General features: G+C 42.5%; 1 protein-coding gene across 2 annotated transcripts; it reads right to left on the bottom strand.

The window, feature by feature from the left end:
• Positions 1–379: 379 nt before the first annotated feature.
• On the bottom strand, positions 380–14,038 carry LOC115165670 (LETM1 domain-containing protein 1). 2 transcript variants are annotated; one of them, XM_029718939.1, is made up of 9 exons: positions 13,893–14,038; positions 7,613–7,767; positions 7,243–7,358; positions 7,031–7,113; positions 6,583–6,757; positions 6,332–6,433; positions 5,472–5,624; positions 1,751–1,847; positions 380–1,635 (listed from the first exon to the last, which is right to left on the bottom strand). In XM_029718939.1, exons 1-9 carry the CDS (start codon positions 14,003–14,005, stop codon positions 1,562–1,564), a joined length of 1,068 nt encoding a protein of 355 aa, XP_029574799.1. In that variant the 5' UTR covers positions 14,006–14,038; the 3' UTR covers positions 380–1,561. The 2 variants fall into 2 exon arrangements, with proteins under 2 accessions (XP_029574799.1, XP_029574800.1); XM_029718940.1 differs by lacking the exon at positions 1,751–1,847.
• Between the last annotated feature and the right edge of the window lie 263 nt (positions 14,039–14,301).

The raw sequence follows: 14,301 nt of genomic DNA, 5'->3' as shown, positions 1-14,301 counted from the left end.
TGAAGAGGAGTGGGACAACATTGCACAGGTCACAATCAACAGCCAGATCAACTCTATGCAAAGGAGATGTGTCGTGCTGCATGGGGCAAATGGTGGTCACACCAGACACTAATTGATTTCTGATCCACGCCCCTACCTCATGTGACCAACCGATGCATGTCGTCTGTATTCCCAATCATGTGAAATCCATAGATTAGCGACTGACTTCCTTATATGAACTGTTACTCAGTGAAATTGTTGCATTGGTATTTTAAGGATGTTCAGTAAATTTGCATTCAAGGACAAGGCTGTAGGTTTATTTAAATAATTGATGACAATGCTTGTAAACATGCAATGTGCAGGTCAACTTGTTCTTACTGTAAATAAGAGCATTTCTCTACATTGACAAGTACTTTAGGTGGTACATTTTATTTCAGAAACATGGCCTTAATACACCAGATAATGGATTCCAAAGCCCCAAAGGAGTTGAACAAGTAGATAAAATGCATTTTGTAAAAAATACAAAAAGGTTGGCATATTTATGAGAATCTTATTGGCAACTTCAAAACGACTGACTGGCAATCCCATACATTTTAAAATGTATGGCACCCGTCCACCACCAAGGCACATTGATGAGAGGGCATTTGCTATTTACTGTAGCTGTGCAGTTTATCGTCACCGGTTGGTGAATAAAGTTAACTAAATCTTTCCAACATGAAATGCATTTCCTATCAACTAAACAATGCTTGAACAAGTCCCATCATAGCTGAAACATTTTAAAATACGTCTAATGGCCTGTTGAATTGCAGTGATTATTCGCCAGTATCACCTTACTACAGCATTGGCATGCAATTTTAGTGCTAATGTAAAGCAACATTCTATAAAATGTTGCACTTACTACTCTACTCTCAGAAGTTGCTCTTTGCTTTTCCCCAATGTCAAAAGCTTCCTTATTATTGAACAAAGTGTTACCACCCCCTGTACAGGGTTGGGTGGGTTACTTTCTAAATAATCTGTTAGTTACTGGTTACCTGTCCGATTGTAATCAGATTACTTTTACTGTACGATTACTCCACTCAAACTATTTTTTCTTCATTAGTCCACTGTTGATAGTTAATGCTTTTCATGTCAGCAGTCAAAGAGATTGGACTTTCAAGAAGCACTTTGCTTCGCTTCTTGAATGTCCAATATCTTAACTTGACTGCTGACATGCAAAACATTTTGGAACTGTATGGACTAATGAAAGAAGTTACATGGGTTTCCATCGCATTTAACTCTACTGATAGTTCTCAAACAAAGTTGGGCATTAGCGTGCACGTGACATTTGGTTTGGAGCCTGAAATTATCAACCAGTTTGAGACGTTTCAATGTTATCACATTTCTGTCACAATCACCACAGAAATGCAATGTATCAAGTAATCACTTTGCCCAAAAAGTGAGATTTGAGTTGTAAGGCTTGGTGTTTATTCCATTGCGTTGGTAGACTGCAGATGTTGACGGCTTATGGGAAAGTTGCCCTGCCCAGCATGGTGAGAGATGGCTGAATTAATGGAAGTGGCAGATCACTCCTTGTTCCTTCCTGTCAATGTTGGTAGGGCTTTGGGTAGTTGGTAGAGAGCAAGACCATGCTATGCACAAGCAGAGAGACCTCTGACTCTGGGACATAGAGAGAGAGAGAGAGGCATGAGGACAATAAGCCATATTTACATCAGTCTCCCCCCACAGAAAAACACTGTCGGGAGAGAGACACACAGAGAGAGAGAATAGATACCTTTCAGGCGAGAGGAGAACTGGAGCCACTGTGAAAGCCATTCCAGGCACTGGTCGATGCTGAGACTGCCAGAGTCAAGCCCCCTGACATAGCAGGCCTGACAAGACCAGGGTCGAGTTATCATCAATATGATACATCAATGTAACTAGTGGCAAATTACTAGTATTTGATGACGGAGTGCATTCTGAAAGTATTCAGACCCTTTGACTAGGGCTGTTGTGTTGACCGTATTACCAGTGACCGTACATTCAGTGTATTACCAGTGACTGTTTAGTCACGATAATTAGGCTTCTCCAAGCTCTGATGCTGCTGATGGTCATTAGTAGTCTACCAAACTTGATAACTGCCTGGTACTCAGCACTCTATTGTCCCTGTAATCACTCTGACATCAATGCAAATGTATTCGAAAATCTAAAACACTTAGAGCTCATGTTGCGCCACATTTCTATAGCCTATGCAATTGCTGAGAAAACACAGTGATGGCCTCTACTAAAAAGAGTATCCCATCAGCTTTTTATAGGCTACACATACTATATTTATTTCTCAACTTCTCTAATATTAAGCACATTGCTTATCTTTACAACAGGAGTATAGCCTACCTACCTGGCTGGCATGAAATTAAACCACGGGGAAAAGCGTCCTCCATTCGCTTTTTAAGTGCATAGATCACATGCATTTTTTTCCCATGCCCCTGTTTCGAGACGGGTACATGATAATGGACTATTCTAAAATCAAAACAATTTCACATTTATTTAGTATATGTAAAGACGAGATTAAATCAAGAACAGTCTGATGGGTGACAATATTAGCCTATCACTTGTGAATGACTCCCAGCATAAGAAACAATGCCTTTTTGCAACTTACATTTTTTTTGTCACACACTTCATGTAACCTAGCCTATATGTCTTGATAAGGTTATCAAAACTAGTGGCCAAATGACTTTAAAATTAGGCACATTTAAGCTGCTTTACAAGGGACATAGAGCCGGACTGCCATACATAAACAGTGCGTGAGTTTCAAGTTTGGGGAAGATTATTTTCTATAATAACAGCATTACATGCATAATTGCATTTGTGGTCACTTGATAATGGTGATTTCCAATGGAACATTCACGCTTATAGCATAGTGCCATGTGCGCATTGCTCTGCTAATGTGATGAAATAGCCTAAGTTTATAAACGTTCTGATCTGTTGCGTCAGCCACATTGCATAAAAAGTTTGATGCTAGTGGTTGTATTAATTTGGGATCGATCGCATCCCACAACCTTCCCAGACGGTTTGGAATGTATCTCGCACAGAAATGAATAGATAGTACAAAAGTCTATGGGGGATAGTAGATTCACATTGGCTAGTGCTTTTGCTGTTCGTTAGGCCTACTTATCTTGCTGGCTGACAAAGTAAATGTGGACATATCTTCACTATGCTCCTTGGAATTGGATAAGGATGCGTGCAGTGGCGTCCCCGATCTGTCTGTCTTCACCTGTAGCCTTTGAGAGAGACCCGATCACGTGATGGAGAGCCATGTGAGTGAGTGGTGCTTCGAGGCGCGCACCACTCAGGGATAAGGGCAAAACGCAGCACTCTGGGCCAAGGCACAACGGCCACTGGCTGCAAAAGGCATGGATTTTTTTGGGGTGCATTACGGCCACACAAAGGGGATGCCGCCATCATTCAAGGCATTATCAAGTGCTTGTCAAATTGTGACAGACTTATGACGTGTGTACGGCCTGCTCAAAAAACAAAGCAGAGCTCATGCAGTTCAAGCGACTTTTTTCAAATCATTAGTCGCATCATGCAGCCTTGCAATATATTAAAAATCAAAACCTATAGCCCAATGTTCGTAAAACTAAAGTTACATTAACTCTTAATTAAGCATCTCGAAATACCTGTTTTTGTTAATTGAAATTTCCACTACACCATTCAACAGAATAGCCACATGAATTAGTGTAGCCCACAGCCATTTGGCATAGCCAGATCAGGACCAAACATAAGGACAACTCAGAGTATGCTATTCTGAAATAGATTACATTTTCTTCATATAATGCTTCTTTAGACCTGTAAAATAAATGAGATTTATTGTGAAGGTGTAGCCTATAATGCATGGATTTATTAGACTTTTTAAATTATAGATGTTCCAAAGGTCCGCATCAGTGGCTTGTAGGCTCTGTGTGGAAGCCAGGACATGCTAAATGTGTTTGTTAATTAACGTTCAATTACTGTGAGACCGACTTGAACCTCACCGGCGACGAAATTGTGACCGCCACCCTTGACTTATTCCACATTTTATTACGTTAGCCATATTCTAAAATGGATTACATGTTTTTTCCCCTTTCAATCTACACACAATACCCCATAATGACTTTTTTCATTTGTGCAAATTTATAAAAAAGAGCTGAAATATCACATTTACATAAGTATTCAGACCCTTTACTTTGTTGAAGCACCTTTGGCAGCGATTACAGCCTCGTATGACGCTACAACTTTGGGCCACCTGTATTTGGGGAGTTTCTCCCATTCTTTTCTACAGATCCTCAAGCTCTGTCAGGTTGGACAGGGAGCATTGCTGCACAGCTATTTTCAGGTCCCTCCAGAGATGTTCGATCGGGTTCAAGTTCAGGCTCTAGCTGGGCCACTCAAGGACATTCAGAGACTTGTCCCAAAGCCACTCCTGCATTGTCTTGGCTGTGTGCTTAGGGTCGTTGACATGTTGGAAGGTGAACCTTTGCCCCAGTCTGAGGTCCTGAGTGCTCTGGAGCAGGTTTTCATCAAGGATCTCTGTACTTTGCTCCGTTCATCTTTCCCTCGATCCTGACTAGTCTCTTAGTCCATGCTGCTGAAAAAAATCCCCACAGCATGATGCTGCCACCACAATACTTTACCGTAGGGATGGTGCCAGGTTTCCTCCAGATGTGACGCTTGGCATTCAGGCCAAAGAGTTCAATCTTGGTTTCTTATGGTCTGAGAGTCCTTTAGGTGCCTTTTGGCTAACTCCAAGTGAGCTGCCATGTGCCTTTTACTCAGGAGTGGCTTCCGTCTGGCCACTACCATAAAGGCCTGATTTGGTGAAGTGCTACGGAGATGGTTGCCCTTCTGGAAGGTTCTCCCATCTCCACAGAGGAACTCTGGAGCTCTGTCAGTGGCCATCAGGTTCTTGTTCACCTCCCTGACCAAGGCCCTTCTCCCCCGATTGCTCAGTTTGGCCAGCTCTAGGAAGAGTCTTGGTTGTTCCAAACTTCTTCCATTTAAGAATGATGGCGGTCACTGTGTTCTTGGGGACCTTCGCTGCAGACATTCTTTGGTGCCCTTCCCCCAATTCCTTCAACTTCATTGCTTGGTTTTTGCTCTGTCAACTGTGGGACATTTTTATATAGACGGGTGTGCCTTTCCAAATAATGTCCAATCAATTGAATTTACCACATGTAGACTCCAAGTTGTAGAAACATCAAGGATGATCAATGGAAACAGGATGTACCTGATCAACTTCGAGTCTGGGTCTGAATACTTAACACCTTATTTACAAATGTATACAAACCTGTTTTCGCTTTGTCATTATGGTGTATTGTGTGTAGATTTAATGAAAAATTAATGTAATCAATTTTAGAATAAGGCTGTAACGTAACAAAATTTGGAAAAAGGGAAGGGGTCTCAATACTATCCGAATGCACTGTATGAATCAGATTACATGTAGATCTTAAGAATGAGGTCCAGTGATGTGCACTGACCTGTCTCAGCTCTGAGTCATCCAACTGGTGCAGGCCATGTCTGCTGAGAGCACGGTCCAGCTGTAGCAGCTCTATGCCGTGGCTGTTCAGTCGAGTGGCAATCATGGGAGTTGGGAGACGGGGAGTCAGGAAGAACATGGGACAGAGTTGCCTCTGGAGACAAAGAGGCTTACAGTTACAGTTAACATTATTTGTTGTTTTGGCTCTGTACTCCAGCACTTTGGATTTGAAATGATACAATGACAGATTAAAGTGCAGACTGTTAGCTGTAACTGGAGGGTATTTTCATCCATATGAGTGAATTGTTTAGAAATTCCAGCACTTTTTGCACATAGTCCCCCCCCCCATTTTATGGTACCAAAAGTATTGAGACAAATTCACTTGTAGTAAAAAGTTAAATGTAGAAGTGTTTAAACATTCTATTCTTATTTAGTGACTTTAAAATTACTTACCATGATGTAGTCCTTGTGTGCTATGAATATGGGACCAAATACTATGTTTTACTACTTAATACACAGAAGTGAATTTGTCCCAATACTTTTGGTCTCCTACAATGGGGGGACTTAGTATGTTCAAAAAGGGTTGTAATTTCTAAAACGATTTACCCGGTATGGATGAAAATGCCTTCAAATTAAAGCTGACAGTCTACACTTTAACCTCAGTCATTGTATTATTTCAAATCCAAAGTACTAGAGTATAGAGCCCCACCAACAAAAGTGTCACTGTCCCAATACTTTGAGCTCACTGTATGTTGTGTTTTTCTGATGAGGCAAATCCAGTAGTTCTGATATCATACCGTAAACCCATGGACTCATTTTTCAGGGAATTTCTGAATAAAAATACTTCAAGGAAGCACTGACCATCTGATCTGCATTCATTCTCTTGATACCCAGGGGAGGTCCAGAAAACAAGTCTCGAATTGCCTGGATGTCAGATATGTTAGGGTGTATCCCACTTTGCACCTAAAAACACAAGGACCGGTCAGACATCGGTGTCTGGAAGCCTTTATTAGCTGCATTACAGTTACCTATGGAAAAACATATCCATATTGGAACATGGGAGTAACATATATGCAAGGGAGTGGTTTAATTGTTCTGTATCCTTCACCCACCTTGTTGCAGAGGTCTAGTAGGCGGCTGTCTTTGACATGTGAACCTGCACTCTCAAGCCCCTTCAGCACTGCCCAGTGGTGTTGGGCCCTGTGGGAATGGTTCACTCCCTGGAACTCTGTCTGCTGCTGGGGGGTCCAGAAGTGGCGGATCAGGAGCTGGCGGTGGAAAAGGTACCTGGTTGTAAAAAGGAGAGGGAAGCAGAGAGATGGAAGAGGGGCAGAGGATTGCAGGAGGAATATGTAAGGCAGGGATATGGAGGGGAGACATGACATATGGACAAAGAGGGTTTCAATACATTGTAGGGGGGCACAATGCATTATCCTTGAGGGCATAAATGCACAATTATTTATTGACCTTTTTAACTCCCATTTAATTGATCATTAAGATATTTGCTAACTGAATACGAGTCAAAGGAGGAGGATGTTGAGATGACTTAAGTGAACTCACATTAGTGCAAACACCAGGTAGTTGGCAAATGGAGGAATAGCAATTAACAGCAGCGGAATGGCTTTAATCATGTCTCTGCGAAACTGAGAAACACAAACATGCTAAGCAGAACTTTTCAGACAATACTATTACTACTACTAGGCAGATTATCAAGACTGCTAACCACAAAAACTATCCTTGTTATTCAAGTGTATGCCCTAGCCTCCACCGACCTGCCTGAGTTTCTCCATATCACGATACGTTAAGTCCTGGACTTTGACGCTGTTAGTGAGCATCCTTGTTTTTATCATCTTCACCTCTTTGGCATCTTGGAAAAAGAGCTGAAATCCTGAAGAATGGTAATATAAAAGATGGCTTCATTGTAATGGCAGCACAGAAGCTAAATTAACAAGGCTACATCTTTTGTTTCTTTTGCCTTCAAACATGAAATCTTATTGGTTGACTGAATCCAAATTTTGCTACAGTATGGTAGATCTGTATAAATAGAGATGCCAAACAACAAAGGCTTGATGACGAAACGAAACAATTTATGTACCCACTTATGAGAGTTTAACATGGTGCTGTGGCGAGCTGAGTTTTTACCTTTCGTAAACGTGCTATAGAGAACATAAAAGCAAGGAAAATGTCTTTGAAGGAAGTGCTCATATTTGGCATTGGCCCTTTGAAGCCTGGACACAACTTGCTGGCCAATCCCTAGCCTGGATTTGGAGGATGAGCAGTGTCTATACAGCCGCAGTCTAAAAGACACAACAACAAAAATGGTAATGAAAGTACATTACATAACCAAAAGTATGTAGACACCTGCTTGTCGAACATCTCATTCCAAAATGATGGGCATTCATATGGAGTTGGTCCCTCCTTTGCTGCTACAACAGCCTCCTCTATTCTGTGAAGGCTTTCCACTAGATGTTGGAACATTGCTGTGCGGACTTGCTTCCATTCAGCCACAAGAGCATTAGTGAGGTCGGGCAATTAGGCCTGGCTCGCAATCGGCGGTCCAATTTATCCCAAAGGTGTTTGATGGGGTGAGGTCAAGGCTCTGTGCAGGCAGGCCAGTCAAGTTATTCCACACCAATCTCGTCAAACCATTTCTGTATGGACCTCGTTTTGTGCACAGGGGCATTGTCATGCTGAAACAGGAAAGGGCCTTCCCCAAACTGTTGCCACAAAGTTGGATGCACATAGTCTAGAACAGGGGTTCTTAAACCTTTTCGGCCTGGGACCCAAATTAGAAATGTGTTTTCCTGGCACCCAAGCTTAGGAAAATATGCAACTATACGTAAATATCAGTACAGTTCATTGCCCTTACGCCAAAAACAAATGCAATTTCGAGAAAAACAAATAATGAAATATCTATTCATGTTTAATTTCCCCATTTTAAAAACAGTTACATACCTGTCTTGGTTGGAACTGTTGCTCTTAAAATACAAGCAATTTCCATTCTGAACTGGAATAAACTGATTGATCACATCACACATAAATAACAGAACACACACACAGGCTTTATGATAGGGTTGTAATAACTACAGTACTGTAGAAATTATTGTTGAAAGAAAGTCTGCTGGAAATGTTGCTGTAAAAATACAATACATATTTTATTCTGAACTGGAATAAACTGATTGATCACATCACACAGATGTAGACCAGAACACACAGTCCTAATGAGAGGTGTGTGTGTGTGTGGCTGGTTGAAGTTTCCAACAAGCATGTCTATTCTGGGATCAGTTTTTGACAGTGTAACACTGAGGTCATGCTCAGCATTGACACTGTTTCTGTACTTGAGAACCCTGACTTGCATAGGTATGTGGTGCCAAACTGGATCTGAACATCTACTGTTTTCTCAGTCAGGCAGGAGACCACTTCCTGCTGCAGATGAGCAACCCAGAACTGTGTTCATCTCAAAAAGCATATTGCTTCAATCAGTTTATTCCAGTTCCGAATAAAAAGTATTACTTGTATTTTAAAGAGCAACAGTTCCAACCTAGACTAGTTCAACAATTTCTACAGTAAGATGTACAGCAGGCCTGATCATTTTTCATCTGTACTGTTACTAGGGATTGCATCAGTAGCTAGCTAGGTTGCTTTGGCTAATGTTAGCTATCAGCTGTGTACAAGGCCTGGGGATTGTTTGAAAGAGAAACGTACATCTACTATCATCTACTACTATGAGCGTTAGTACCTCCTTATTTCTGCTTATCATCACCTGTTATAAAATTACAATGCCTTGCTAGCTGACTTAGTTTTCCACTGTTAACTGAAGCATTCTGCCATGTTCTGAAAGTACTCCCTGGGTTTAGCATCATGCTGTGGATATTAGGTCAGGACGTGTCGTTTTTATTAATTTGTTCGTTTTGAGATACTCATTACTAAGCACTTCCCCACCCACATTGTGTGCGCTCCTCGTTATTTCTCAAAGTTTGTATGGAACAGAGAAACTCATCGGTGCGTTTCATTACAATTGAGCTCAGTCAGAATTCGTGGCTAGCATAATTCCATTTGATGAAGAGTGGGAATGACAAGTCAGTGCCTGAAATCGCATCATCTGCAGCTGAACGACAGCGCTGCATCGAGTGTGTCGCGGAGTGATCTTCAAGAACACTGCAGAAAATGGATCCGGTAAACCTCGAAGCATAAGGGCATCTCCCACTCGCGCAGCTGCTAAACTGAGCAGAGACCGCAGATGCCAAATCAATTCCCGTAATTAATTAAATAATTATAAATGTATTCTGACACGTCGCGACCGATACTTTAAGAAAGGCTGGTCTAGAATGTTATTGTGTGCTGCAGCGTTAAGATCTCCCTTCATCGGAACTAAGGGGCCTAGGCCGAACCATGAAAAACAGACCCAACGCATAGGGGTAGTTAGCGTTCTCCTGGCATCCTCCAAACCCAGATTCGTCTGTCAACTACCATATAGTCACTTTAACAATGTTTACATACTGCTTTACTTATTTCATATGTATATACTGTATTATATTCTACTGTATTTTAGTCAATGCCACTCCAACATTGCTGTCCTAATATTTATAGATTTCTTAACTCCATTCTTTTACTTTACATTTGTATGTATTGTTGTGAAGTGTTAGATATTACTGCATGGTTGGAGCTAGGAACAAAAGCATTTTACTACACCTGCAATAACATCTGCTAAATATGTGTATGTGACCAATAAAATGTGATTTGAAGAAGCGTGATTCATCACTCCAGATAACCCATTTCCACTGCTCCAGAGTCCAATAGCAGCGAGCTTTACACCACTCCAGCCAGCCGATACTTGGCATTGCGCACAGTGATCTTAGGCTTGTGTGTGTGGACGCTCAGCCATGGAAACCCATTTCATGAAGCTCCTGACAAATAGTTATTGTGCTGACGTTGCTTCCAGAGACAGTTTGGAACTCTGTAGTGAGTGTTGCAACCGAGTACAGAATATTTTTTACGAGCACTCGGCGGTCCCATTCTGTGAGCTTGTGTGGCCTATCATTTTGCGGCTGAGCCGTTGTTGCTCCTAGACGTTCACGCTTCACAATAACAGCACTTGCACAGTTGACAGGAGCAACTCTAACAGGGCAGACATTTGACTAACTGAGTTGTTGGAAAGGTGGCATCCTTTTCCGGTGCCACGATGAAAGTCTCGACTCTTTTGTAAGGCCATTCTACTGCCAATGTTTGTCTATTGAGATTGCATGGCTGTGTGCTCGATGTTATACACCTGTCAGCAACGGGTGTGGTTGAAATAGCCGAATCCACTAATTTGAAGGGGTGTCTACATACAAACATAACATATGGGATAGCCTGCAGAGTTCTGTCTTACTATCCAGGTCTGTGCCCATCAATTTGAGCTTCTACTTTTAAAAATCCACCTCTCCAGAAACAAGTCTCACCGTTGCCGCTTGCTATAGACCACCTTCTGCCCCCAGCTGTGCCCTGGACACCATATGCGAATTGATTGCCCCCCATCTATGTTCAGAGCTCGCGCTGTTAGATGACCTAAACTGGGACATGCTTAACACCCCGGCCATCCTACAATCTAAGCTTAATGCTCTCAATCTCACACAAATTATCAATGAACCCACCAGGTACAACCCCAAATCCGTAAACACGGGCACCCTCATAGATATCATCCTAACCAACCTGCCCTCCAAATACACCTCTGCTGTCTTCAACCAGGATCTCGGCGATCAATGCCTCATTGCCTGCATTATGTAATGGGTCTGCGGTCAAACAACCACCCCTCATCACTGTCAAACGCTCCCTAAAACACTTCAGCGAGCAGGCCTTTCTAATCGACCTGGCCTGGGTATCCTGGAATGATATTGACCTCATTCCGTCAGTAGAGGATGCCTGGTTATTCTTTAAAAGTGCTTTCCTCACCATCTTAAATAAGCATGCCCCAAAAAATGTAGAACCAGGAACAGATATAGCCCTTGGTTCACTCCAGACCTTGACCAGCACAAAAACATCCTGTGGCGTACTGCATTAGCATCGAATAGCCCCCATGATATGCAACTTTTCAGGGAAGTTAGGAACCAATATACACAGGCAGTTAGGAAATTTTTCTACAGCTGGCCATGCTTTCCACCTGGCTACCCCTACCCCGGTCAACAGCCCTGTACCCCTCACTGCAACTCCCCCATTTCTCCTTCACCCAAATCCAGATAGCTGATGTTCTGAAAGAGCTGCAAAATCTGGACCCCTACAAATCAGCCGGGCTAGACAATCTGGACCCTCTCTCTTCCTAAAATTATCAGCCAAAATTGTTGCAACCCCTATTACTAGCGTGTTCAACCTCTCGTATCGTCTGAGATCGCCAAAGATTGGAAAGCTGCCGCGATCATCCCCCTCTTCAAAGGGGGAGACACTCTTGACCCAAACTGCTACAGACCTATATCTATCCTACCCAAGTTAACAAACAGATCACCGACCATTTCGAATCCCACCGTACCTTCTCCGCTATGCAATCTGGTTTCCGAGCTGGTCATGGGTGCACCTCAGCCACGCTCAAGGTCCTAAACGACATCATAACCTCTATCGATAAGAGACAATACAGTGCAGCTAAATTCGACTTGGCAAAGGCTTTCGACTCTGTCAATCACCACATTCTTATCGGCAGACTCAACAGCCTTGGTTTCTCAAATGACTGCCTCGCCTGGTTCACCAACTACTTCTCTGACAGAGTTCAGTGTGTCAAATCGGAGGGCCTGTTGTCCAGATCTCTGGCAGTCTATGGGGGTGCCACAGGGTTCAATTCTCAGGCCGACTCTTTTCTCTGTATACATCACTGATGTTGCTCTTGCTGCTGGGGATTCTCTGATCCACCTCTACGCAGACGACACCATTCTGTATACTTCTGGCCCTTCTTTGGACACTGTGTTAACAACCCTCCAGACGAGCTTCAATGCCATACAACTCTCCTTCCGTGGCCTCCAACTGCTCTTAAATGCAAGTAAAACTAAATGCATGCTCTTCAACCGATCGCTGCCCACACCTACCCACCCGTCCAGCATCACTACTCTGGACAGTTCTGACTTAGAATATGTGGACAACTACAAATACCTAGGTGTCTGGTTAGACTGTAAACTCTCCTTCCAGACTCACATTAAGCATATCAAATCCAAAATTACATCTAGAATCGGCTTCCTATTTTGCAACAAAGCATCCTTCACTCATGCTGCCAAACATACCCTCGTAAAACTGACCATCCTACCAATCCTCGACTTTGGCGATGTCATTTACAAAATAGCCTCCAACACTACTCAGCAAATTGGATGCAGTCTATCACAGTGCCATCCGTTTTGTCACCAAAGCCCCATATACTACCCACCACTGCGACCTGTATGCTCTTGTTGGCTGGCCCTCGTTAACACACTGGCTCCAGGTCATCTATAAGTTGCTGCTAGGTAAAGCCACGCCTTATCTCAACTCACTGGTTGCGGTCCAGCAGGTATATTTCACTGGTCACCCCCAAAGCCAATTCCTCCTTCGGCCGCCTTTCCTTCCAGTTCTCTCCTGCCAATGACTGGAACGAACTGCAAAAAAATCACTGAAGCTGGAGACTCATCTTCCTCACTAGCTTTAAGCACCAGCTGTCAGAGCAGCTCACAGATCACTGCACCTGTACATAGCCAATCTGTAAATAGCCCATCCAACTACCTCGTCACCATATTGTTATTTATTTTGCTCCTTTGCACCCCAGTACCGCTACTTGCACACTCATCTTCTGCACATCTATCACCCCAGTGTTTAATTTGCCATACTGTAATAATTGCCACTATGGCCTATTTATTGCCTCATCCTACCTCATTTGCACACTGTATATAGACTTTCTCTATTGTATTATTAACTGTATGTTTGTTTATTCCATGTGTAACTCTGTTGTTGTTTGTTGCACTTCTTTGCTTTACCTTGGCCAGGTCGCAGTTGTAAATGAGAACTTTTCTCAACTAGCCTACCTGGTTAAATAAAAGGTGAAATAAAAAATAAATAAAAATACAATCATCAGAGAGTATTTATAGTGTATAGGACACGATTTAACCACACATTCAAGTCCATTATAAAGTAGTGTTGTCTGTATGACAACTCAAGACAGAAAAGTAGCCTATAATACTAGTCTGGTCAAACAACTGTTTGTGTTGCACTGCTCCCATGCCAAACATCAAGAAATGGCAAGTCAGCTGTGACAGCACTTGGACAGATCTGGAACCAGGCTAGTGCTTACTTGCCCTATGTTGTTGTCAGTCTCTTTGGTTGGGCGTTGCCAAAGATTTGCCGAGATAGGACTGTTAAAGTGCCACAAAACAGTGGCTCGACAATGACTACACAACATTCAGATACATTCATAAAGTTTTGAATGAGTTGTCAATACCTTGCTCGAGAGGTGGTCTTGAAAGAGGAGCATATTACTGTAAACCCATTAGGTCGGATTCTGTAAAATGTCACAGCCAACCCACCGCACACCCCAACACAGAACATTGCCATTTTTAGGAAGGGCAAACTACCCGTTGCGCTCTTCAGCAATTGGCTGTATGATTACCGTAATGTACCTACTACAATGTTACTTGTTCAGCTGACTGCAATTTGTTGCTACTTTCTTTATCACAGTGTTGAGATAATTGATGATGAACAGAGAGGAAAAGGCAGACCTTAAGTACTGAGATCCCCGCTGTTATGTGGATGCTTTACATTTTGCATATTGTGATACACAGATGCATGTACCGTTATGACAACGTTTCTCAGAAAATCTGTTCTGAGATCATTTTCTTGTTTCAACTAAT

This window comes from Salmo trutta, chromosome 28 (assembly GCF_901001165.1).
Source record: "Salmo trutta chromosome 28, fSalTru1.1, whole genome shotgun sequence".
Lineage (NCBI taxonomy): Eukaryota > Metazoa > Chordata > Actinopteri > Salmoniformes > Salmonidae > Salmo > Salmo trutta.
Note: the sequence above shows the minus strand (reverse complement) of the source record. Positions and strands in the feature narration are given on the sequence as shown.

Bases quoted from the DNA above. Each gene is read 5' to 3' on its own strand.
- LOC115165670 (XM_029718939.1), bottom strand. From the start codon at position 14,005: ATGGCAATGTTCTGTGTTGGGGTGTGCGGTGGGTTGGCTGTGACATTT. The intron at 7,114-7,242 runs GTCGGTGGAGGC...TGTGTTTCTCAG, and splicing joins ATATGGAGAAACTCAGGCAG to TTTCGCAGAGACATGATTAA. The intron at 1,636-1,750 runs GTATCTATTCTC...TCTATGTCCCAG, and splicing joins GTTCTCCTCTCGCCTGAAAG to AGTCAGAGGTCTCTCTGCTT.